Source organism: Eurypyga helias, unplaced genomic scaffold (assembly GCF_000690775.1).
Source record: "Eurypyga helias isolate BGI_N326 unplaced genomic scaffold, ASM69077v1 scaffold11347, whole genome shotgun sequence".
Classification (NCBI taxonomy): Eukaryota; Metazoa; Chordata; class Aves; order Eurypygiformes; family Eurypygidae; genus Eurypyga; species Eurypyga helias.
This window is the reverse complement of record NW_010259847.1, coordinates 118,040-142,107: the sequence shown is the minus strand read 5'-3', so window position 1 is coordinate 142,107 and position 24,068 is coordinate 118,040. Positions and strand designations below refer to the sequence as shown.

At 39.3% G+C, this 24,068-nt stretch overlaps 1 protein-coding gene across 1 annotated transcript in view; it reads right to left on the bottom strand.

The window, feature by feature from the left end:
• Window positions 1-24,068, bottom strand: part of CPXM2 (carboxypeptidase X (M14 family), member 2) — a 74,634-nt gene that overhangs the window by 25,551 nt on the left and 25,015 nt on the right. Inside the window, exons 3-5 of the mRNA XM_010154792.1 lie at window positions 18,127-18,266; window positions 4,372-4,456; window positions 3,731-3,881 (exon numbers count right to left, since the gene is read on the bottom strand). Of these exons, the coding sequence (XP_010153094.1) occupies window positions 3,731-3,881; window positions 4,372-4,456; window positions 18,127-18,266 (376 nt within the window). The remainder of the gene's footprint in view (window positions 1-3,730; window positions 3,882-4,371; window positions 4,457-18,126; window positions 18,267-24,068) is intronic.

Here is a 24,068-nt window from a genome sequence, read left to right as displayed (position 1 = left end):
CTAAATGTTTTTCCCTTGGTGAAACAGCAAATCACTTCTGTTGCCTGAAAGATGGTACTTACACAGCTGTATAACATGGATTTTTTTGGTAGAGCTACTGTAATAGTCTAGAAAAGGTTGTTTGTCAAAACTATCCTACAATAAATGAAAAATTTGTTATGAATAATATATAAGCATTTCACTGAGAGAAAATACAACCATCTTATATAATGCCAATTAGATAATTGGCAACTTCTCTGTTCCACCTAAATGGTGTTTTCTCACAATTTGTCCAACTTTTAGTGTACCTAGCATATGCAGCAGATTTTATTAAAAGAGCCTTACCCACAGGAATAGGTCCTACTTGTCTTTAACTATTTAATTACATTCTGCCAGTGTTAACAAGCTTTCCTAGAATATTAATATCATAATCAGGTTTCTTCTTTATCTGGTATTCCTTTCTCACCCTCCCTTGTGAATCTGCATGATGGAAAGCTAATATGCAGTACAGAATGAATGCAAATAGCTTAGTTTATTCAGGGATTAATAAAGACATAAAACCTAACATTGCAATTTATATTACATTACAAGAGAGACCATATCACTCTACAACTACATGAAAGGAAGTTGTAATGAGGCGGGTGTTGGTCTCTTCTCCCAAGTGACAAGTGATGGGACAAGAGGAAATGGCCTCAAGTTGTACCCGGGGAGGTTTAGATTGGATATTATGTAAAATGTCTTCCCGGAAAGGGCTGTCAGGCGTTGGAAGGGGCTGCCCAGGGAGGTGGTGGAGTCACCATCCTTTGGGGTATTTAAAAGACAGATGGATGAGGCTTTTAGGGACATGGTTTAGTGGTGTGCTTGGCAGTGCTGGGTTAATGGTTGGACACAATGATCTTAAAAGTCCTTCCAACTGAAATGACTCTAAGTTTAAAAGACATGAAAAATCATTTACTTTTTCCTTTCACCCCCCTTCTTTTCTTGCGGTATTTTCCATCTGCCCATGCATTGCCTCAAGAAGACATGGTGCACAGGAGCTCTAACACATGACTAAACTGTGCCTCCTGACCACTCAATTTCTTGTATGTTCACACTTGGGGTGCAAATATAATCAAACCCACAATAGGTATTCAAGGAAACTGAACAACACATAATATTTTGCTTAGGTCTTTTGGCTTTAGAAAAGTGTGAACTGACAGAGCTCCACCTCCTGATTTTGATTAATTTAGGAGAATTGCTCAGTTTTATGGAGGAAACCTCTGTCAGAAAAGACCCTTTGATTTCTACTTGCACAGCCAATACAGTGAATTAGAACACCCCTCTCAAAGACTCTGGACCCATGGCCAAACAGTCAGTTATCTAACTTGGAACAAGTAAGATGACACCAATAAAGGGTGAGGAATCCAGTTACAGGGAACTGCAAAAAACATTATGTCCTACAGGAAGAAAACGTGCATGGAAAGGCCTCTGCAACTTGAGGAACAGCTTTGTTTTAGAGCCTTGCGTGCGATGAATAAAATGAGCTAGAAGAAAGAAATGTCAATTCTTTCTGAACTAAAAAGACGGGTCAGCAGCTTATCAAAACCCATTAGTCCTTTCAGTCCAATTATATTTTGAATAAACACACCCCATTCCCATTGTGTTTCTCAATGAATGATTCTGGTATTTTCTTTCAGAAATAAACTGATTCAGCCACTGCAGGCAATTAATTCAAAAAATTACTACCAAGAAGAAGCACTGATAAGGTTTCCATGCTAATCCAAGACGTGCAACAAGCTGTAACAGCACTCATTACACCAGTGGTGGAAGTGCAGATATGTTCTTACCCCCTTCACCCATACAGCCCTGTGAAGCTGAAGGGGGGCAAATGCTAACACCACAAAGCAGCATCTGGACCTGTATGAGTGCATACCCAGTAAGAATCTAATGTAAATAACTGCTGCACTTGGTAAAATCACCTGTCTAAATATTGACATTTTTGCTCTTTCTTCAAGTACAGGTTTATGGAACTGAAAAGAATTGTGAGAATTTCCATACAAATTACTCTCCAAAATGGTTTGAGTGTCATCTCTGTTTTCCCTGGAGACCTCCGTGTGCATCCTGCATGACAGTAAAGTCACAGTGCTGATGAAAGCTATGCTTTTCCTCCAGCCTCACACCCTGTGTTATAGGGAGTGGATTCTCTGCAAACATGCATAGGAATTTGGGATAGGTGACTGCTCTCCAACAGCCCACCAGTCCTTTCAATAGCACAGGGGAAATACTGGCTCTGGGATTGCCCCTCTAAGGTAAAAGGTACACAGAGAAACAAGTAACCCCTAAATTCTGGAGTTTTCTAAGCCCACAGTTGAAGTAAATCAGAATCCTACTGAAAACATGAATATTCACACACACAGGACACTCATGGTCACTGCCATTCAACTCCAGGATGTGTCTGTTACTCCTAGAAAAGCAGTTGTCGCTGCCAACTTCCACTGTTTCATGGTAATACACCTACAGATGAAGTTTTATGACAATAGTTGCCCCATGCTTCTATTTGTCAGAGAATTATCCTTTCCATGCACCAGATTAATGCTGTTTGATGGTTTGGGGTTGGTGGTTTTTTTCCCCCTCAGTATTTAAACATCTAAAGGACAAAAATCAGGCTACCTCTGCTTGGCATTTGGAGACCCTACATCAACAGTGGAGACAGCAAGTCTCTGAACAGCAGCAGGAACAGTTAAAGCAGTAATGAGAGGCTCTGGAAAGGCAGTTCTCTTTCTGGGTCTAGTATTTCTGAAAATATTACTCATAGCCCCCTAAAAAAAAAAAAAAAGGAAAAGAAAGAGAGAGAACTATCCCCAAGGTACCAGAATTTTAAGAGGAAAAATGGCAGACAAGAGATGTGGAATGAATAGTGGGCAACTTAGAAGAGGTTTGAGCAGTTTTTCAAATATTTATATACATACACACACCTATGAATATATAAATCCACCACCATGAGACTATTTACAGTGTGCTTAAGAGAAACATGGCTTTGTCATAATTTTCAGTATTGAATGCCTTTTTGTAAAAGGCGTCACTGTATACAATTAGCAAAACCCTAATTGTATTTTTTGCTCATAAGAGAAACAGCTAACACCTGAAGCTTGCACAATACATTGTGTCTTTTCCACAATCTTTACTAAGGATAGGATCATTTTCCTTCATCTGAGACTTACCAGGGATCATGCTGGATTTGATAACACTTTCTAGAAATTCTTTGCATTCCCACACCCTTCCTTCCCCCCTGTAACATAAGCACTAGTTCAGTCAGAGTATTTGCCTGCAGATTAATCCAGGGAAGTCCTACTGCCCATGCAACTAACTAAATAAATCAGACTTCCTAATTATCACAGTTCTTTCTTGCTTTAGAAGCTTAAGACATGCGCAAGTGATTGTCCCAATACATAACCCTGTTGCCTCCCTAGTACAGGTGCACTCAGTAAGATTAATTGTACTGCACTTCAGTCCAAACAACAGAGAAAATCTTGTTAGAACATCCATGCAGTCTTGTTTTATTAATAAAGCCACTTATAGTTACTATGTGGTTTCATTTGAAGAGTTATCCTGGTACTGTCTGTGTATCTGGACAGGTATTTTTGTTTCTTATTGCATAACTCTACTCACTAAAGACAGGTATCATATCAAAAGCAAAGATATCCAAAGGAAATAAAATTTATGACTTTTGGCACAGGCAGCCTCGTCAAAATCAACTGAGAAAGACTCTTACCTGGCAAAGGACACCCTAAAATTTCCAGTCTCATACAGATGCTACCTTCTTCAAACCAGGACCGAGGGTTTATACGAATATAACGTGCAACCAGTGGCACTGGCAACATGTTGAGAACGGGAATCTCTTTCTCACTGTTTCCTTCAAAAATCTGTGCAGGCCAAATACACAAAAATGTCAAGATCAGTTCTTAAAAAATTCTTTTGGCACTTTTGGTAATAGAAACAAATAAAATTCACTTAATAGGGTCGCAGGCTGATGGTAGCCCAGGCCAGAACCACTCTCCAAAAAGCACAATCCCCCCATGCAGCTCATAGAGGGGCAAAGTAGCCGGAGCTCCACAACCTCTCTCTGGCAATAGGCACCTCATGGGCATCAGATGACCTCAGGGATCAGGAGACCAATGCAAACCCTTGCACGGGCTATGCAACAAGAAACATACCCCATCATAGGCAAGACCACTGCCAGGGTGGCAGTCACATCCATAAGCGGACATGTGCAGATATGTCATATATGATGCTCTTGGTCCCTCCTCTCTGTATTATGTGATTTGGTCTTAAAATTAGCTGGACCACTGAGAGACGTTGCCCTCACTTTCCCCTGTGCTCATCTTTGTAAAACATTTGCTTAGTGATACTCACCACATCTCCAGATTCATTTCTGACAGCAGTCCACGCATGACTATCATTGCTTACCAATACTCTGTAAGAGGTCACCCAGTTACTCCTTGAAAAAGACAAAGCATATCTAAGTTACTTTTTCATAAGTTACAATGACTGCAAATTACGTTTAACTTAACAAAGCTTCCAAGACTGCTAGTAGTGGAAATCCCACTCGGCAAAGTCACGGCAACGTTTGCTGAAAAAGTGGCATCCTAATTCAAGAGATAATTGAAAAATGCCTAGCACATAGAAGCAAAAAAACCAAGATAATATTCTGGAATTCCAGAAGGTGACGGATTACTGCTCTACTTTCCTTTCATAAACAGAGTTTGGGATAAATGGCTTATCTGGAACAGATGCATCCAATGTTAAAAAAAAATCTTAGTTTTTTAGCTACAGAACATCTATTATTTCTGCTGTTATTATCAGACAGGATGGGGGGAAGAAAATAATAAATCCTTTAGGATGAAAAGTCCATGAACTTCAAGCAGCAAAATTTCCTTTTCTTCCAATATAAGCATGACCAGAGCCTGCAGTCAGTCTTGTATTTATCAGCACTAGATAGGAACAGAGAAACAACTCCATCTCTCCGCAGCAGAGTGCAGTTGATCACAGTACTAGTGCACTACTACAATATTTAGAACAATCTTCAGTAGGCTGATCTTTCTATGGGCTTGTTATCTGATTTACAGCAAAATCGCCCTCAATTTAAAAAAGCAAAATCTTCAATCATACTTAAATTATAACTTGTCTGTATTCAGCTAAACAAGAGTACGAGGAGAAATAAAATGCTGCTACCCATACCCTGAGTGGAGTTAAAGCTATGCAGCTTTTACACTATCCTGGCATTCCCCATGGTAATGTATATATAGCTATGGAGAAGGAAATGCCCTGACTCTCCTCCCATATTTGTTGGCTTTAAAGGGCAGCAGTAGTTTATTTTTTCCCCTAACACTTTCCTCATTTCAATAGGTAGTGACTTGGAGGAAAGTTGTGGCTTAGAGGTATGTTTGTACCGTAAAGTCAGTCCAGGATGATTAAATTCTCTTTTCAGGTATATAAACTGATCGCGCATAGCCAGCAGTTCTCTAGAGCAGTCGTTCCTCAGCACGGATTCTAAGCTAAGCTACACAGTCAGGGAGTGAAACCAGAAGAAAGCAAGCTCTTGGGACTACAAAGAATAGGGGGGAATTTGGGCAGTTATGGGAGAAGCTGCAGATCATAAGGATTGGAGATAAGGGAGTACCTGGAAGGGCAGACACACCTAAAGAAAAAACTTCCCCTGATACTGCACCCATACAAATACAACATTTTTTTGCTTTTCTTTCTTTTAAAATCAGGTAACATTAGCAAACTACCTATGAACACACACATTTACTTCACTGTGCATGTGTTTAAAGAGGCAAACTAACCTTTATGCATTTGCTAAAATAGAGTAATGCTTTTAGTGACAGCCAAAAAAAGAGGTGAAATGAGAAAATTCATCAGCCACTAGATCACCACAAGTTCACCCAACTTCATCTTGTATGAAACAGGGACCTTCAGATGCCTGAGGAAATGCATGCCAACAGGAAACGTATAACTTGAGATTTCCATCTGCTATTTTATTTTCTGAGTAACTGTGGTCCCACTTACAGAAAAGATTCAAGCTGATGTTCAGATTTATAATGACACCTAAACCTAAAGATTAGGTCTTTAGTAGGATTTAGAAAAACACTTCTGTAAGTACTATACTAATAGACCCAAAAGTCAAAGATGAGAGATCATGCGATTTTGATAAAATGACTGAACAAACCCAGCTGTGTTTTACCCACTAAACCAGCCCTTTGCAAATTTTTCCACTGCCACCTTCAGTTAGTAGATTTTGTCATTCAAGTTATTTTAAATGGAAAAGTCTTGACTATTGCCAAGCAGACTGAACTTTTTCTTATTGTATTGAAAAAGACAAATACATCTATCATTTGTAATGCTCACACTACTTCAACATTTGTTAAACAACTTAAGTTATGAGCACTCTGAAAATACAAATTGTCTGTTTGAAGAACTCCTGGGGTAGGGGATTTATTTGAGATACGAAGTGCCATACTGGCATTTCAAGTCTTTGCAGCTGTAAAATGATATACAACAAAACAGACAGTAACTTCAGCATGCTACATGTTTCTTGAAGAGAATTTGGGTTTTTTCCCTCAACTCGTCTGTGATAATAAGTTGAAGAAAGGCAGATTTACTTCTAGCAGAAAGAAATTAGGAATTTTTCAAATGGCCAACATCAAAACTCCTGGGAAAGGAAAAATATTTTTTTCCAACTGAAAAAGAAGGCAAACTTGAGAGAAAATTCAGGGGTTAGAAGAGGGGTGGTGGTAGTATACATATTCAGTGCACATAAAACATCGTTGGGGTTTTTTTTGTCATTGCTGGCTTTTTGGGTTGGGTTTTTTTTTTTTTGTTGTTGTTGTTGAAGATATTCTTGGCCACTTTTCATTTCAACTACATAAATAAGATTAGGAGGGCAAATAAAATACATTCATATTCATTACTCCATACCTGGAAAATAAATTCAAAGAGAATATCAGAGTCACATTTAAAAAAATACAACAGTGGACATTGTTTATAATTGAGAATTTTGTAATAAAATCATGGCACATATAGAAAGGTTTTACAAAAAAAGAGCTTATCTTACTGGCATGAGAAAATGTTGTTGTTACACTAATATTTCCAAGCTAGGAATTTTATTTAGCATATTTTAATTTTCTCACTCCCTACAGTCACAAAGGTTCAAGCTTCTCCCCAAAAAAAAATGTATACTGATCAGCTGTACACATATTCCATCTTGAGTGACAAGTAACATGCTTTTCAGAGGCACTCTGCCAATTAAAACACAAATGAGCCTACATCCAGTCATGTACATTTGCAGTATAGAAGGTCTACGGAGGGTCATAGGAGGAGATAAATCAGTGTAGCGTGTTAGGTCACACAGCACATCCTATTAACTGTGCTTGCCTGTAAGGAATAAGCATCCACTTTGCATTTGTTGAGATGAATAATAAAAAAAAAAATTTAAAAAAATCACAGCTGATGAGATCCTTCTCCCACTGGCACCGAAAGCAAAACTATCTCTAGGGGCTTAAATTCTTCCCCCTTTTTTCCAACATCATAAGAAAATACAGCTTCTGCCAATATTAAGGTGGCTGCTGTAAATTCAGTTTCCTGAGACACGGCATCTTCTGCCTTGAAATCACATTCCCCACAGTGTGGAAAGGGAACACTGCATACATTCACGTGCTCGGAGTATTTGGAAAACTAGCAGAAGCTAACGTGCAGGGCTTCAGACCAGGCAGCTGAGTGGCTTGAAATCCTAGATACTGCTACAGATACAGACCAGCAGAAGAGTATTCAACATACTAAATCTTCTTGAAAGCTGCAGATTTTCTACACATGTGCAGCACAGGAGGTCTGATGTTTCCAGGAGGCAGATGGATGAGTTGCACATGCTCGAATCAACAGCCAGTATGTTTACAGTAAGCACAGTGCTTCCTGGAATCAGAGTTTAATATGTACATGGTGCTCAGTTTATTCATGTAGGCGCAGAAATCGAAAGCTCTCAGGGAAATCCATCACAGAAACACAACAGCTAAAGCAAAGTCTTGCGCTGCAAGTATTGGGGAATGTCATCTGTGCTTCACCCGATGGCGAGAGATACACCTAATTGGGTTTGGGATTTGCAGACAGTAAGGTCTGCAGCACGTCATATCGCATCTTTTCGGGGCCCATCAGCACTGAACAATAAAGCTATCTAAGGAAAGCTGAAAGAATGCTCTGAAGTGTTACAGTACTCGGGATGTCCTTACCATTGTCATAGAGAAGGTCTCCTGAATTCACCCTATAAACATCTCACTGGACCTATTATTGCATTCCTTAGACACAACGACAACGTTTATTGGTTTTATAGAGTCAAGGAGACATAATCCAGGGAAAGTCCTATGCCAGCAAATAATCCAGGGAAAGTCCTATGCCAGCAAAAAACCAGAAAAGAGTGCATTAATTATCGAGCTCTGTCTTGGCAGGCAGCTAGGCAGTGCAGAAGTTACTGTGTGGCAGTATCTTCAAAAGTATTCGAGGTTACCACTAGCTCATCATGCCCTAGCATGAAGTGCTACTTACATGACTGCCTCACAAATTTCACCAATGCTAGAAAAGAATCGAGATACAGATTTGTCAGGAATCATTTGGATTAAGATGTTTCCCTTTAATAATATTTTTTTACAAATTATGTCAGCCTTATCTCTTCAGCAGAAACCTATCTGAAAAAGTTCTGTAACTACTGCCAAGACTAATCAATTCATTTCACAGAAAGTAAATGCAAAAATCAAAAGACGATTCAAATTTACTTAATGTTTGGAATTTTTAAATTACTATTAATTATTTGGTTTTCATCTGTAATGCATTAGCTTTAGACAAGGCTTATTTTAACATCTTTGATTTAAAATTCAGTTTCTTGTGATGCATGGAAACGTCCAGCTTGTCCATTTCCATCCAAAACAAAGACCATCGGAGGGATTAAGCGGCTTGTCCAGGGACAGAGGGGAAACCTGAATCAAAGCAGAGAATTGCAGCAGATACCCTGCAGCCTTGGCAGGTTCCTGTCCACAGAATCATGTTTTCCTTATCTTCCTACATCATCAGGGTACTGAGCAGAGGGAAAGGCATCATGACAGCACCAGAACAACAAAACTTCTCTCTTCCTTTCTTTTTATATGATTTTCTTACTTTATGTGCACTAGACACGCTGATGAATCCCAACCAGGCACAACACACAGCGAGCGCTAAATGAGGAGCAGTGGAGAGATGCCAGGCGTTTGCCTGCCCAGCCTTCAGCGAGTACATCAGCTGAGACTTCTGCCTATTTGGATTTGAGTTTATTTTGTTTGAACAGCAGCTGCTGCATGCAGTATTTTAAGGTTAAGTTTCTCAATTATGAAAAGCTGAATAAGCAACAAGTAAAAATAAAACTGATACTCTTACCCTAGTATCTAAGGATGCTTTTTCCACATCACCAAACCCACACATGATTTGAGATAAATGAGTAAGGTTGGCAGGTGCTGGTCAAGAGAAGCTTAAGCCAACAGCAGTAGATATGTTGGGGATGAGACTAGCAAGCATTGGCAGACTTCAAGTTAGCATCATCTACAACGGACCTGGCTCCAGCTGACCATATTATTCTTCTGGTGCCATGATAATTTGATTTTTGTGCATTACAAAACTCCCAAATTAATAGAAAACAGAAATAGACATGCACCCAAATTTATATCCTCCAATAACATATAATCTGACAAGCAAAAAAACTTGAAATAGCAGAATCTCTATATTAAAAAAAAAAAAAGAAGTAAGGCAAACCTTAGATTGATCTGTAATCATACAGCAGAATAAGCATGCTGGAAATTAAATGGCTTTCTGCTTGAAAAAGTAATCTGTAGTCTCATGCAATTAAATATAAAGCCATTAATATTAATATTCTATAATAATATTTATGCTGATAAAATTTTAAATCACCCACTGCCCAACAGTTTCAAAAACAAGCCAAGTCAAAAAATGTTCAGGCAAACCACTGGCAGCCCAGCAAGTTTTACAAACTAATTAAAATAAATATGATTTAAGAGATGGAGCTTAACTGGCAAGCCAGGGTATTTTTTTTAATAATTGAAATCTTTGAATGTTTAATTTTTAAAATTGCTTCTAGCTGACTCAAATTAATACACTGCTGTGAAATGTGGCTCTTTGGAGGCCTTACGAAGAAAACCTCAGGACCAGAACTTCCCTTGCTCAGACTGAATTAAGTGCAGATGTTTTTTCTTTTATTAAAGCTCTCTTCTTGGCAAGGAAGATTTGGGGTTGCAAATGCATTTCCCACCCCACAGCAGCCACTGACAGTCAGGTTTGCACAAGATTTGAATCTCTGACTTTGTGACTTTTCTAGAAAATCCAGTGCCAACCATGGGTGTTTCCTTCTGCTGCTGGACATTCAGACAGTAACACCTGAAGGTGCCAGGCCTCCTGTGCAGGGTGAAATACATTGTCTGGCCCCAAAAAATTATGGTCTTAACACCTATAATTTCAGGCCAGTCTTCACAGAGATCTGCATGAGTTTGAAATTCTCCCTACACCAGACTTTCACCTCTCATACCTTCTGTATCTTCTAAACACAGCCAAGCTGTGATTATTCTTCTTCCAAATCTCCTCTTGTGACATTTAAAATTTTCCATTTTTGTTTGTATCTATCACACCTTTGTCTATCGGTCACGTATTCGAGGAGAAAAATCTGAGCTATATAGACACTGCCCCACTACGTCTGTCTGTCTCCTTTCCATTAATATTAAAGTAATGGAAAACTAAAAGCTCTGGCAGTAACCAGCAAAGAGTGCCATTTGTGTGCACAGCTGGGAGGATATTTAAAGCAATGCTGGAGGGGCACACACCTACCAAGTGCACACAAAAGTGTGGCCAGTTGCTGCTTGGTGCACGCGGAAGGGATGCTGGCTTGGGAAGGCTGTGCAGGGCTTGGGCAGAGGGGAAAGGAGCGGCTGCCTGATGTCCTCTAGGTAATACCCCCTCCCCAGTCACTCTCATTGCAGTGGGTCATAATGCACAAGCAAAATATGCAAATCAAGGCTGTGATTAATAGGTGTGAGTAATGTGTTGCAACAGGTGCCTATATTCGTTTGATGTATTAGTTTCCTAAAGGCTTCAGCTCATTTGATTTAAAACTGTGCAATGTAGCCCATTCCATGGAGGTTAAAAAGCTTTCCCTTCCTCTTCTGAGCATCCCCAGGGAGCAAAGCAATTTTTTTCCATACATCACCATCCTTTCCCAGTGCAAAGCGATGGTTAACCCGGCAGAAGCCCCCCTCCCAGGGATGGCACAGACCTGCTCCCTCCCAGCACTGCACAGTGCATCACCCAGGCTTTGGCAAGTCTCATAACTGGAGCAAGAGCACCCGTGACAAATCATATCCACAGCAGAACATCATCAGTTTGGACATTTGTCAAAAACTCACAGAATTATAAATACATTTCTAGGTGTGCTGTCAGAACTCCACTACACAGGATAACCCGAGCTGGCCACAAACCCAGCTCCAGGAGCGGGTGTCGAGTGCTCATCGCCAGTGATGAACTGAAATCCTGGGCAGGGCACAAGAATCGAGGTGGAAGACTAACATGGCACTGGGATTGAAGCTAAGTAAATAGGTGGAGAGCACTTAAGGCTGAAGCTGTCAAAGGCTGACTCTGAGCACTGCGGCAACTGAAAGCCTATGAGACAGCTCCACCAAGCCAGAATTCATGGAAAATATAACTTATTAATGAAACCAATCATAAACACTAGTATAATGTTTAACTAGTGACATCAATATATTGAGGGAGGCTTTTCTACACTGAGTTGAGGTTGGTTTATAACTCCCACTGATCTACTTGACACGATTTCTGTGGATTTGGAGCAATGCACTCTGTGAGGGTCTGACTTTGGGGAGGCTGTAATGATCCCTGAACTCCTGTCACCCCATCAGGGCAAATAACAGTTTGCACAGACCGATGGCCTGTAGCAATTCATGTCAGTACAGAGCAGCTGCTTATTTCGTTACATGAGTCAGATAAAGCAACGAGACATTTTCATTGAATTTGCTGAAGTTTCATCAGGGGGCATTTTCACAGTCTCTGCGTGGGGATAGGAGGTACTGCTTTGAAAGTCAATGCCAAGTACATCTTTCATCCTTATGAGAGGGACAGGATTTAGAGTCTATTCTACTGTGCTTTCAGAAGCAGCACTGTGCTGTTGCATTTTGCCCTTTCTTCACGTGGACTGTGCAAAATTCTGTTTTCTTATGTATCTGTAGGTACAAGTCAAACTTATCAGTAACCACTACACTGTCCCAAATGCTAATGTAGTTACACTGAAAGAGTTTAAAGAATAGTTATAATCCCATTATTGAAATACTGAAGGTGCTGATGTGATTACCTCTTCAAAGCCAATTTTAATAGTAAGAACATGGTCTTATTTCCATGAATAACTGATCAACTGGGGAGGAATCAAGGATTTTTACCCTCTTGCAAGCAAAGAAGTTTACCACCTTGCAATCCTCACATACAGACTATCCATAAAACCAAATCTCAGCTCCTGAGGAAATGCCAGTGAATATAGCAATAAATTAGAATTTGGGGCAACACATTTATTTTGTGACTAAAGAAAGAATAAAGTATTGCTGCCAAAATTAGAAGGAAATAAACTGCATTAACCAGAATTTATCCTCAGCTACATCTCTGGAAGGTACCCAAGCTTGCTCATACCTACAATTCATCAAAAGGATTGCTGGGGGATCATGAAAGTCAAGACTGGCACACAGATGAAGATGAGGGTGTGCTATAGATATCTTGTCTTTAGCTCAAGCACGATCAGACAAAATCAAATCTGCTGAATATTTATTATTTGCTATCCCTAACGAGTAGCACAGGAAGTCAAACAAGCGACACAGTAGGTAACATGTAATGGTGTCTACACTAACTTCAGTTAAGACACAACCTCATCAGCAATGAATAAAAGATGACCAGTTTAAAAGTGGGTCAGTTTAGAAGCAAGCAATAGTCTGTGTCATTGTAATTATTCCTTCCAGCCAGCAATGCCACTGATTTGTTGTCTCCTCTAAGCAACCAACCTTTTAAACCGTGGCAGGTTTGCAAGGCATGCAGACCAAACTCTACCCAAAGCAGACTTTAAAAATTTCCCCCCTCTCCTTTTTTCTTTTCTTAAAGCTAAATTTCTTGCTTAAAAGTAAAAATTTTAACATTTTCATGAGGCCAAAAAATCTAAAAGGAAACGTATTTGGAAATACGAATATTTTCATATTTTCTAAAATAATTCAGAGTTCTGCACAATTATTTCATCTGTGGTTTTCCTTGTTATCATTTTGTTATTTCATGAAATGCAGTTCTTTTGTGACAAGTGTAATTTAATATGGTTGAAAGGTTAATTTTCAGAAAATCCATCAAGCCACAAATACATCTTACTGAAACATTGCATCCTCTTCTAAAAAAAAAATCAAAACATCCTCTACAGTGAAACAGACTGAATCTTTATATTATAATCAGTACACATCGAGTCTATTTAGACATGTGGGTTTTCTTTTGATACAAAAGACACTGCTGAATTATCAAAGTTGTTTGGGTTGTGGGAAACATATTTCCTGTAGTTATTTTAGAGTCTTGCCAAATGCTGAGTGATTAATATTTTCTTCCCCTCTGTCAAGAGAGTGCATATTTTAAACTATCACATCATTGCTTTAAATATATGGCACAATTCCACAGTGATGTTTGCAGTGTCCCACTCAGCCTTGATTATGTTCAAAAATACATAGCTCATAAAACTGACAGATGTATTGGCAGAAAGAGTTACATCTTGTACAGCTGAATATCTGGGGAGAAAAAGTCTTGCATAAACCTTCCCACAACTCTCTGTAGCCTGAGAAGGCGAACAAAACAACTCTGCAAAGAGATGTCGCTAATGTCTATCAACTACTGGATATTAATAGTGGAACAGCATGGTACCTGCCCAGAGATACAGATCTGCAGGATGTTCACAGTTCGTACAGGGAACTGCTATTCTGCCCACTCTCAAGGTGTTGGCTCTTACTCAAATCAACCCACACTTGGGGCACCTCTGCATTTTGGATATTCTCGATGTGACAATCCAATAGGAGTCCTGGTTCTTGCATCTGGGCCCCACTTTACCTGAGAAATTCAACATCTGCAGACCTTCTGGATAATCTAAGCAGAGCTCACCATTTATGTGTAAAAGAGGGCCTTTTATTTCAGGTTTCCCAGGAAAGTGACTGAACAGCATCAGCCCTTGAGTCTATGTACCTGCTTTGACTGGCAAAAGACTCCTCAAATACAGCTTTTGTTCAGTCTGTTTTTTCTTGTTACAGGAGGAAAAAAAGAAGCAGAAAGAATTAATTCCATGTGACTATCATGGAATTCACAGCCAGACAGTTTGAGCACAAAGAGCCCTAAATAGGTGAGGAGAGCCACAGGAGAAGACAGACAAGAAATAGCAACTTTCTCTGTGAGAATGTGAGAGGAAAAAGTGAGGTGAAATAGTTCCTGCCGGCCTACAAAAAGCAACAGCCCCGTGCAATTTTGTGTTCTTTGCATTCTGCCAAGTGTAACCTCCAGTTCATCCAATGCCTATAAAGCTCCAAAATTTATAGAATAGTTTAGTTTGGAAGGGACCTTAAAGATCATCCAGTCCCATTCCACTAGAGCAGGTTGCTCCAAGCCTCATCCAGCCTGGCCTTGGACACTTCCAGGGATGGGGCATCCACAGCTTCTCTGGGCAACCTGTGCCAGTGCCTCACCACACTGTCAGTGAATAACTTCTTCCTAAATAACATATCAAGCCTTGCTTATTGAATACAGTCTCTAGGTGGATTGGGCCATCAGCAAAACCAGACTACAGTCCCCAGTGCTGTTATAAAGGCATAAAAGGTTGCTTCCACCAGCACCATTCTACCTCTGGCTGCAGTATCAGAAATACAAGCAGAATCAAAGGCCAGACTGTTAATAACCCAAGTGTTGCTCCTCTGCAGCAAATAACCTTGCCTCTCATTGCAGGATTCAACAGGGTATCCTTGCCCACCCTCCCTTGTAATTTTACATGTCCTCATTGTGTCAGCAGCAGGAAACTAAAGGAATTAGGGCTGGTACAAATCAAACGTAGGAAGAAGCTCAGAGAGGACTTTCAGTCTAGTAAATTCTTCACTTTGTATTGAACAAGAAACTTCAAAGAGGTGAAAAAGTCACTTTTCTAATTCTTTATCACTATAACATAATAGCATCGGTGAACTTGGCATATACCCTAGTGTCTTGATTTTTTTTATATAATGATGGGAAAGTCTCTCATACTTAAATAAAAATCTTACCTAGACTTTCAAGCTTGGCAGGCTTTTTATTCTAATACAACACAGATCAGAGGGGTGTTTTTCAGCTGACCTACCTGAAATAAGCTTATTTTCTAACATATGTTTCTATTAGTTATGAAAGCACTGTATTCCTGTGACATAACTTCACAGTCTTGGGAAGGTGCCTCAGGTAACAGAATAGCATCTTTTTGTACAAACTTTCACATCATAAATAGTGCTTTTTGATACCATCACAGTCAGTAGCTAAGCATAAAAAAGAAAGCTAGTGAGTCTCCTTGGCTTCTAGGGCCCATTACAGCAAAACAGTCACAAGAGAACCTGCCTGCACTACTAAAATTCCTGACAGCCTGTTTCTCCTGAGCTGTCTTACCAAAAGGCAATTCACTGCTTGCAACCTCTAACTAACCCATCTCCCAGATTTGTCATGGGTACCAATGTTTCCATCAGTGTCACTGCATCCCAGCCTAAGGCAGCTTCTGCTCCAAACTTCTGGTCTCTAGTGTTCTCTAGATTCAATTTCCCTTTCCATAATTCTTCTCCACACCAGAATTTCATAGTTTCCCCCACCTCGTCTTTCCTCTCACTTTCTTGGCTGCTGAATTAACATGTTTTATTCAGAAAGCAGCATCTGCCATCTTCCTGGGTATGATGTTCCCAGGTGCTGAGACTCTGGAAACCCCAGGACACCACTCTTGGCTCGAAGAGGGCTGCATGCATCAGCCTAAACTCTTTCAAAAACATGAACATCTACTTCAGTACTTCAGGGAGTACAGTGTTATTTTTAAAAATCTAAAGACTTACACATGCAGAAGCAGAGCACATAAGCATCAATTACACTGATTTTATCTGTTCAATCTGATGACGGGAGAAGGAAAATGAGGTGGACTCCAGGGAAGACAGTCCCACAGCCAAGGCTGTATCAGCAGACACCAAGTGAGACGGAGACCATCAGACTGATAAGAAAATCCACCCTCACAGCAGTCCCTTGTGTGCAAGCTGGGTATAGGAAAGGAGGTCACCCGTCCCTAGGGCTATTCCTTCCCAGGGCAGAGCCCAGCCTTAGAGGACATGCTTTTCAGGAGACATTAGCCCACCCCACAGTGCAGCTAGTCCAGTCGAAACCATCTTTGCTACTATGAAGCTGAAACATGCCCATTTCTCTGCAGACCTGAGTAGCAATCCAGGAGCCTGAACTTGCTCTCCCAGCACCAACCATGCTCCTACTGCAGACCCTCAGGGTTCTGCCCACCAACTCTTCACAGGGGAAAAGGGCAAAAGAAAGATTCAGTAATTTAAAAGTCAAATCAGAAAAAGACAACTGTGAAAATCAAGCATAAATAGTGTCAAGTCCTGCTGTAAACTCACGATATAGCTGAACTAAAAATAGCAATATGACAAGACTAAGCAGTGCAGCACTGGTGTTGATAGGAACAGCGATGTCAAGAGTACGAATATAGGAAAGAATAGGACTTTGCCACAGTAATTATCTACCTAACACAGAACAAGGTGGAATAAATACAGAACCCTTATTGCCAAAAAGGCTCCTAACTCCCACAACAGCATTAAAAGAAATTAAAAAAAACTTAGAAAATTAAAGTATAGGAGGAAAAATGATTTTTTTTAATTTTTGGTTTTTTAGATATAGTGGTATTTTTCTGGTTTGCCTTTTATTATAATACACATTCATTTTCTTAAGCAAGAGATCTGAACAGAACAGATCCAAGGCTGCACATCTGCATGCTTGGTCAAAATGTCTAGCTGCACAAGTGAGATAATTTGTTCACATGATGCAGTGACACTCAGTAAGAAATTAAAGAGACAGAACAAACACTGTAAAGATCACAAAAAAAAGAGCACCAGAACCTCCAGTTCCTGTTTATGCCAGCTGATTGTTCTATGCCTCAGAGAATTCTCACCTCATTTCACACTGGCTGTACTATAGAGCAATCTGGTCACCTACACTCAGAAGCAGGTTACAAATGAGCAAATGCACACAAGTTGCACAAACCAGTAATTTTCCAGTGGAATACACTTGTTCTCTAACACAGGCAGTAATCAGAAAGGTCACAAATGCTTTCGGTGTTGGAAGTGGGCAATGTACTCAAACCAAAGCCGAGTTCCTGGGCTACGTGTGGCTGGATTGCCTCCTTAATCCCAGGCAACAAAGGCAGCTGCCTTATGGCAATCACTCCTTCCAAAAAGGTCTTCAACTGCACAGAGTCCTCCTACCATCCATAAACAGAACATGCCCGCTACCAAACACTGTGCTCCTGGCCAACACATACTGCATAAGTTTTGGTTACATTAGGAATTCCTCTATAGAATAAAATATAGATATAAAGGGTTTTTTTAACTGTTCATTTAAGAGCCATGTTACTTGGGAATGTTACCCTTTGAGATGTTCTAATACATAGGCAAAGATCACTGGTTATGCTTGAAAATTATATACTTCCTCATTCTTTTCCAATATTAAACCTGATTAGTTTAACACAAGTAAATCTGACAGGGTGAGTATAAAATGCATATAAACTGAGGGAAGCGTGTTGCTTCCTTTGCCAGATGGTGACCACAGAGGTTTGCTACCTTTAAACTTGTTTTTGGTGCCATATATAAACACTTTGGGTTTTATTCTTCCTTCATTCAGTTACTTGATGTCACACAGTATTTCCATTCTGCCTTTTTACCATGAAAACCCAAAAGATAATACAACATGAATTCCTTGCTCTGAAAAAACTCAGAATCTCATGAAGAAAAGCAAGCATGTACTTACGACCAGAGAGAGTTTCTTCCTTGTGTGATGACTCCAGTGAATTTTGTCAGCCTTCGAGCATCTACTTCAATCCACTGATATGGGTCATTTCTTCCTGCACACCAAGCACCATCATAAAAATCATTTTCGTTAACACCTGCCTGAAGAAAAGGCAAAACTGTCTTCATAAATCAAAACAAGGAAACTGAATGTCTTTCATAGGAAAAAAAAAGAACACATGAAGTCATCATTCATTCTGCTTACTCCTTTGACATCAGTTTAAGACCCCTAAGACTATCATTCTCAACAGCTACGTGGAGTGGCCAAAATATTTTCTTACTTGAAGTAGGGAGGGGAATTCTGAAAAGTCCCTTTAAAAACTAAGAACCATTACATATAAATTTAAGTTAGAGAGCATAAAGACAGCCCATGTGTCTGTGCCTGCAGCCTGAAAGAGCCTTTATCCACATGCTCTTGAGAGTTCTGAAAGTGCTAAAAAGTCAGCTTCAAGCCATGTAAGTAACAGTCAGTGCTGTAGCAATCTCCTTTCTCCTGGAAGCAGCAGAGGATAGTCTAGGGTATATTGAAACAGTAATGAAATTTCCCACCAATTTTCAATCTCAGAATTTTCATCACTAGGGATATTCAAGCCTTAAGCAAATTAATAGCAAAGGTTAAAAATTCAGAAAGGCCCAGGTGTCCTCCAACTTGTGTACCAATCTATATCCCAATGTGTTGGCAAGAGCACCACAAACAGCCTTCTCAGCTTTTTCAAGGAAATCACTGCAAGGTATTTTGATCAAGTTGTATTCCAAGTACATCTGAAATGGCATTTAAAGATAGATAGCTTTGAGGTATTCAGATATTTACCTTATTCCTAAAGCCCAGGAAGTTTGCAGCACCAAGCCACAGAAAGATCACAGAATATTTTCCATAGGGTCCTCTGAGAATACATGTATTTTTACAATATTTCACCTGTGTTTAATATGGTTTTATCATTTCCATCCCCACAATTCATAGAATCATAGAATGGTTTGGGTTGGAAGGGACCTTAAAGACCATCTAGTTCCAACCCCCCTGCCATGGGCAGGGACACCTTCCACTAGACCAGGTTGCTCCAAACCTCATCCAGCCTGGCCTTGGACACTTCCAGGGATGGGGCATCCACAGCTTCTCTAGGCAACCTGTCCCAGTGCCTCCCCACCCTCTCTGGGAAGAATTTGTTCCTTCTATCCAACCTAAATTCCAAGAATGGATATCCTTAATTATTTCACAAATATAAATGGAGAGTTTGGAAAACTTTGTAAGTTTACATTAAAGTCAGATCTTAAAGCTCTAGAATAGAGTTACTGTATGTTCAGCAGTATATTTTCAGATGGTGCCTCTATATACAAAACATAAATGAAGTAGCCAAGAACACAACTGTCAGCTAAATTTCTGGAATTATCACTCAGCTTCCAACTGCAACACATTATCAGATATCACAGCCATAGCTGTGTTATGAAGACAGACTGATAGGTCTGTCTACCCCATTTTTACAGACAGTTTCTACCAAAATGGTCTTTGGGTGGTACTATTTGTCTCAGCCCTTTTCCAGAAGTCAGTCTGGTGGCATCTGAAGGAAGTACTGCAAAACAGACAGATTCAGTTCCTAAAACTTCTTGTTTTCTTAGGCATTCTAATCAGAGATAGGGCAGCTTAAAAGTTGCTTGTTTACCTCCATCTACCAAATTTACATTAAACCACCTACTTCTGTGTATTAACACTAATATTTTAAAGTGACTTTCATACAAAAGTTGAAGTATAACATGAAGAAAAAAACTATTAACAATGGAACATAAATTCTTCAAGGAGAACTGAACAATAGGAAAACATGAGAATATAAATATGATCACTGACCTGAGTTATAACCTTTTTCCAGAAAAGGTTTCAATGCATTTTAAAACAGGATAGAATTTGAAGTAGCCTTAGGGTTTAAAATGAATTCTTGCCAAGAAGCATTAACATCTGCAAAGCACCATCGTGCTAATCCCCTTCATACCGATGAAATTCCACCAGTTTCTGTGGACCAAGTACCTGCATTACTCATTGCTTTAGATGGGATCTTTGGTCCTTATTCAGACTGAGAATATTTCCTATTGGTGTGATACTCAGCAAGGTGTAAACCTCTCTTCCACATTGCAGTGAGGAGAAGGAAGTAGAATAGAGGAAGAACCTCCAACCTTAAATTACATAGTCAAGTCTCCATGGTTTAAAGTGGATTTAAATAAGGCTAAGCATATGTTTAATTTATACATCAAATATGATGCATCTAAAGGACATGCTTACAGCTATGCACAACTGAAAATACTATGGCCTTATACAAGGGCAAAGAAAGCATGACAAATAAATCCACAAATAATAAACTCTGCTGCTACTTCTTCCTGGCTCTACAATTTCCTGATATCAGCTTCACCAAAGCTAAAAATACTTTTGTTAGGTAAAAAGAAGCATGTGTCTGTATAACTAGCACAGACTATTTGAAAGAGGAGTTTAGTTTATGAGATGTTATTAGAAATATTTCTGAAAGTAAAAATAAAGAGAGTCCTCAAATTTATGGTAAAACTTATCTTTTCAAGTTTAAGTGTGTATTTTTTCCTTAAGGTGTTTGATGTTTTGAATTTGCCCTACAGCCAATTAAAATATTTTTATAAACAACCCTTAAACTCAATCAAATATTTAGTAGTTAAAATTGCTATTAAATTTCTTGGGAAAAATTTTCATTCTTGAAAGATGAAAACAATTATCATCAAATATTTAATCAAAGAATATAGATCAAGATACCTTTTCTCAGTAAGATATTTACATGAATTTATAAATTGTATATTGGATTAGCAGAGATAATGGTTTCAACTTATGACATGCATAACTAAGCTATACATTTTAAGCACATTATTTTCATATGTAGGAGAGTGAAGGAACAAATGAAAACCGGAAATAAGGACCAAGTCTTTTTTCCCCTCACTGTATTTTCAAGAATACCTGAAAGCCTAACCCAGCTTATATTTCACTTGCAGCCAAATGCAAAAACATTTCTCGACATGCAGTGTCTTAAGAAAAAAACACCCTTTTTTATCTAGGAAAAAGGATTTTTTTTTTCCTATCACTCCTGAATAAGTTATCTATAAATGGGAATGTTGAAAATTGTAATTCAAATTAAGCAGATCAACTGCTTATTATGCACCCAGAAGCCAAGATGAAAGGATAACAAAAGGCAGCACTTCCTTTACAAATTATATGACTTCTGATTTTAATTCATGTTTCTCTTCCACATTAGACATACGAATCTGAATAAACACTTGTTCACATTACCATAGTTCCAACAGCCTTATTTTCTGATTAGGAGAAAGATACTACTGCCTAAATATATTCAGATTAAGAAATAATTGCAGTCTTCTGCCACAAGTCGGCTGGAGCAACAGTAAAAATGTACCCAATATCAAACCATATTCTGCTTAACTTCCTCTGCTTTCTTAGCAAAGTGATCCCAAACTTTTTTTTGCCATAGGAAGTTTGGGAGATAAAAGAAAAAAGGACACAAATGTTAATCATCACAGGTATTTATAGCAATCACTGCCAGTAGGAAAGAGGAGAATTAAAGCATACAGGCTGAAAGCAGAATTTCAGTTTTGTCTTTTCACTGTGCTTTGATAATAAAGATTTTCAAAATGGTTGGACTTGGTGATCTTAAAGGTCTTTTCCAACCTAAAAGATTCTATTATTCTATGAAAAGGAACTATCGAAACAAAGAACTGAAAACACAAAAAAAGCAACACATCCTGCTTATTGGCATACCTATGATTGCATTACTTTGTTAATCTTCAGTGTCATTTGAATTTGTCTAAGCAGAGAAATGAGGAAGGGGAAGAAAACTAATTTGACTAATTATTTCAGGTTCTAACCACTGCTAATTATTGCACAAGTGACAAATACTAATGACTCTCATCCCTAAAGGCAGAGAGCCTCACTGAATATTATTTTATGCTATAATTTTTCCTGATATTAAATTACTCCTGGCAGTGCCATTATCACCGTTGCAGGCTAGATGTCCAATACACGACACTGTACAGCCTTAGTAGCTCCTGCCCTCAAGAAGTCCCAGCTTAATCACATCCAAACAGGACTGGGAACACAACCAGGTCCCACACAGTGCAAGCTCATAAGAGATGTAGATCCCAGATGATGTTATCCAGTCTTGCTAAGCCTGGCTTGCTTTGGAATAAAGCATACACTAACTGATTAATTTCATATGCTTCAAATAACCTAAACAGAAAAAAACCCTCAGAGCCCTCTGAAAAACTTAATTATTCTGCAAATTCCCTGTGACTCGAGGTAGTGCCAGTTGCCTGGGGTAAGCCCTAAGCTTCTCAGCTGACTTTGATCAGACAACAAGATTGAGTAGGGAGTGGATTTTTGTCTTACTCTGAGGAGGAACACAATAGCCACAGGAATATAGTGATGGCGCTGTGGTGATACCTGCACTGTGCCACAGGGGCAGCAGTAAAATTGCTGATCACCATCCATTTAGCATAGCACTCTTGTGAAACTTGAGCAGCACATCAGCCTCTTAGAGGCTCTCTGGCCTGAGCCAAGTGTTTTCCTTCATGCGCAGTACTAAACAGCTTGAAAACACAGCTGCTTAAATACCTTTTGGCTTTCCTCAGCATGCTGGAACCCACGCTTTTGAGCAGCAAACAGAAATCACTACCATCCAACACATCAGTCCCCTCTAGTTCCTATTCTTGGTTAGGAGCATATATCATTTAAATACTGCAGAAATTCAGAAGTCTTAATGCAAACTAAAAATAAGTACTGAAACCCAGGTGACAGGGAAGAGAACTGTAAATTCTAAGTGGCTCCAAAAAAAGTTAAGGTATTATTTTTAAACTAATCCAAGGAAAACAGCATCTTAAAGAAATGCAACCTCAACTTTTAACACTGTCAGTCATGGTGATACCTGAGTGGTCAAGTGACTTGGGAAATTACTGGCTCTATAATATACAGATATTGTTTCAGTAAAGATAAAAGCATTTGATTCAAGGATTACTAGAAATCTTTATCAGATGTAAAGATGCAGCAGGGAAAAAGGGCTACATTTAAACAAGAAAAGTAAGCCAGAGAAGTCACTTCAATAAGACAGGTGTTGTTGGATTATTTGCATATGATCCTCCCACAGTCCCAGGATCAGGTAAATCCCTGCACCAGGAAGGGTAAAAACCTGCTTTTGAATAATAAGGAGAATCAATCTGTGTAGAATTCATACAGCTCAAGAAAATGACAACACAGAAGTCTATGAAGCAGAAGCCTGACCTTGTGAATACTTTCTTCAAAAGATGGTGTCTTTTTGCCATGAACAAAGAAGAAGAAAAACCCAATTTGCACAGGACAATGTCCTTTCACCCAAGGCTTCACACAGTGCTCCAGGGAGGGGACACCAAAAGAAAAGCACTTAGTCTAAGCCAAGCCCCTGGATCTTTCGAGAAAGGAGAGTGGAGGGGCACCTCGCCTCTGCTTAAGAGACTGTCACCTTGGCTCCTGCTGGAGGCTCTGGACTATATGTAGGAGAAATAAAATTCACAGGCAAGACCCTTACACTTACCTACTTTAAGGCAGTGTTACTGGTGTTGACAGGACACTAGACTAGATGAACTGCTAGTCTAAACCAGTATGGTCACCCTTGTGTTTAAATAAACTGGACTTTAACACCAGCATGAAAAACAAGAAACCACACCAAACTGAGAATTCAGGTTTGCATCACAGCCCTTGGATGCCACTGTATAAAGCAGTAAAACATTCCTATAGAACCCACCTGAATATCATCCACATAGCATTTTTGTCTTCATGAGGCCTTTCTTCCAAGCAGAGAATACAAAGCAAAAAACCCCATCCTACCTCAGATCTCAAAAGGAGTTAAAGACAAAGGC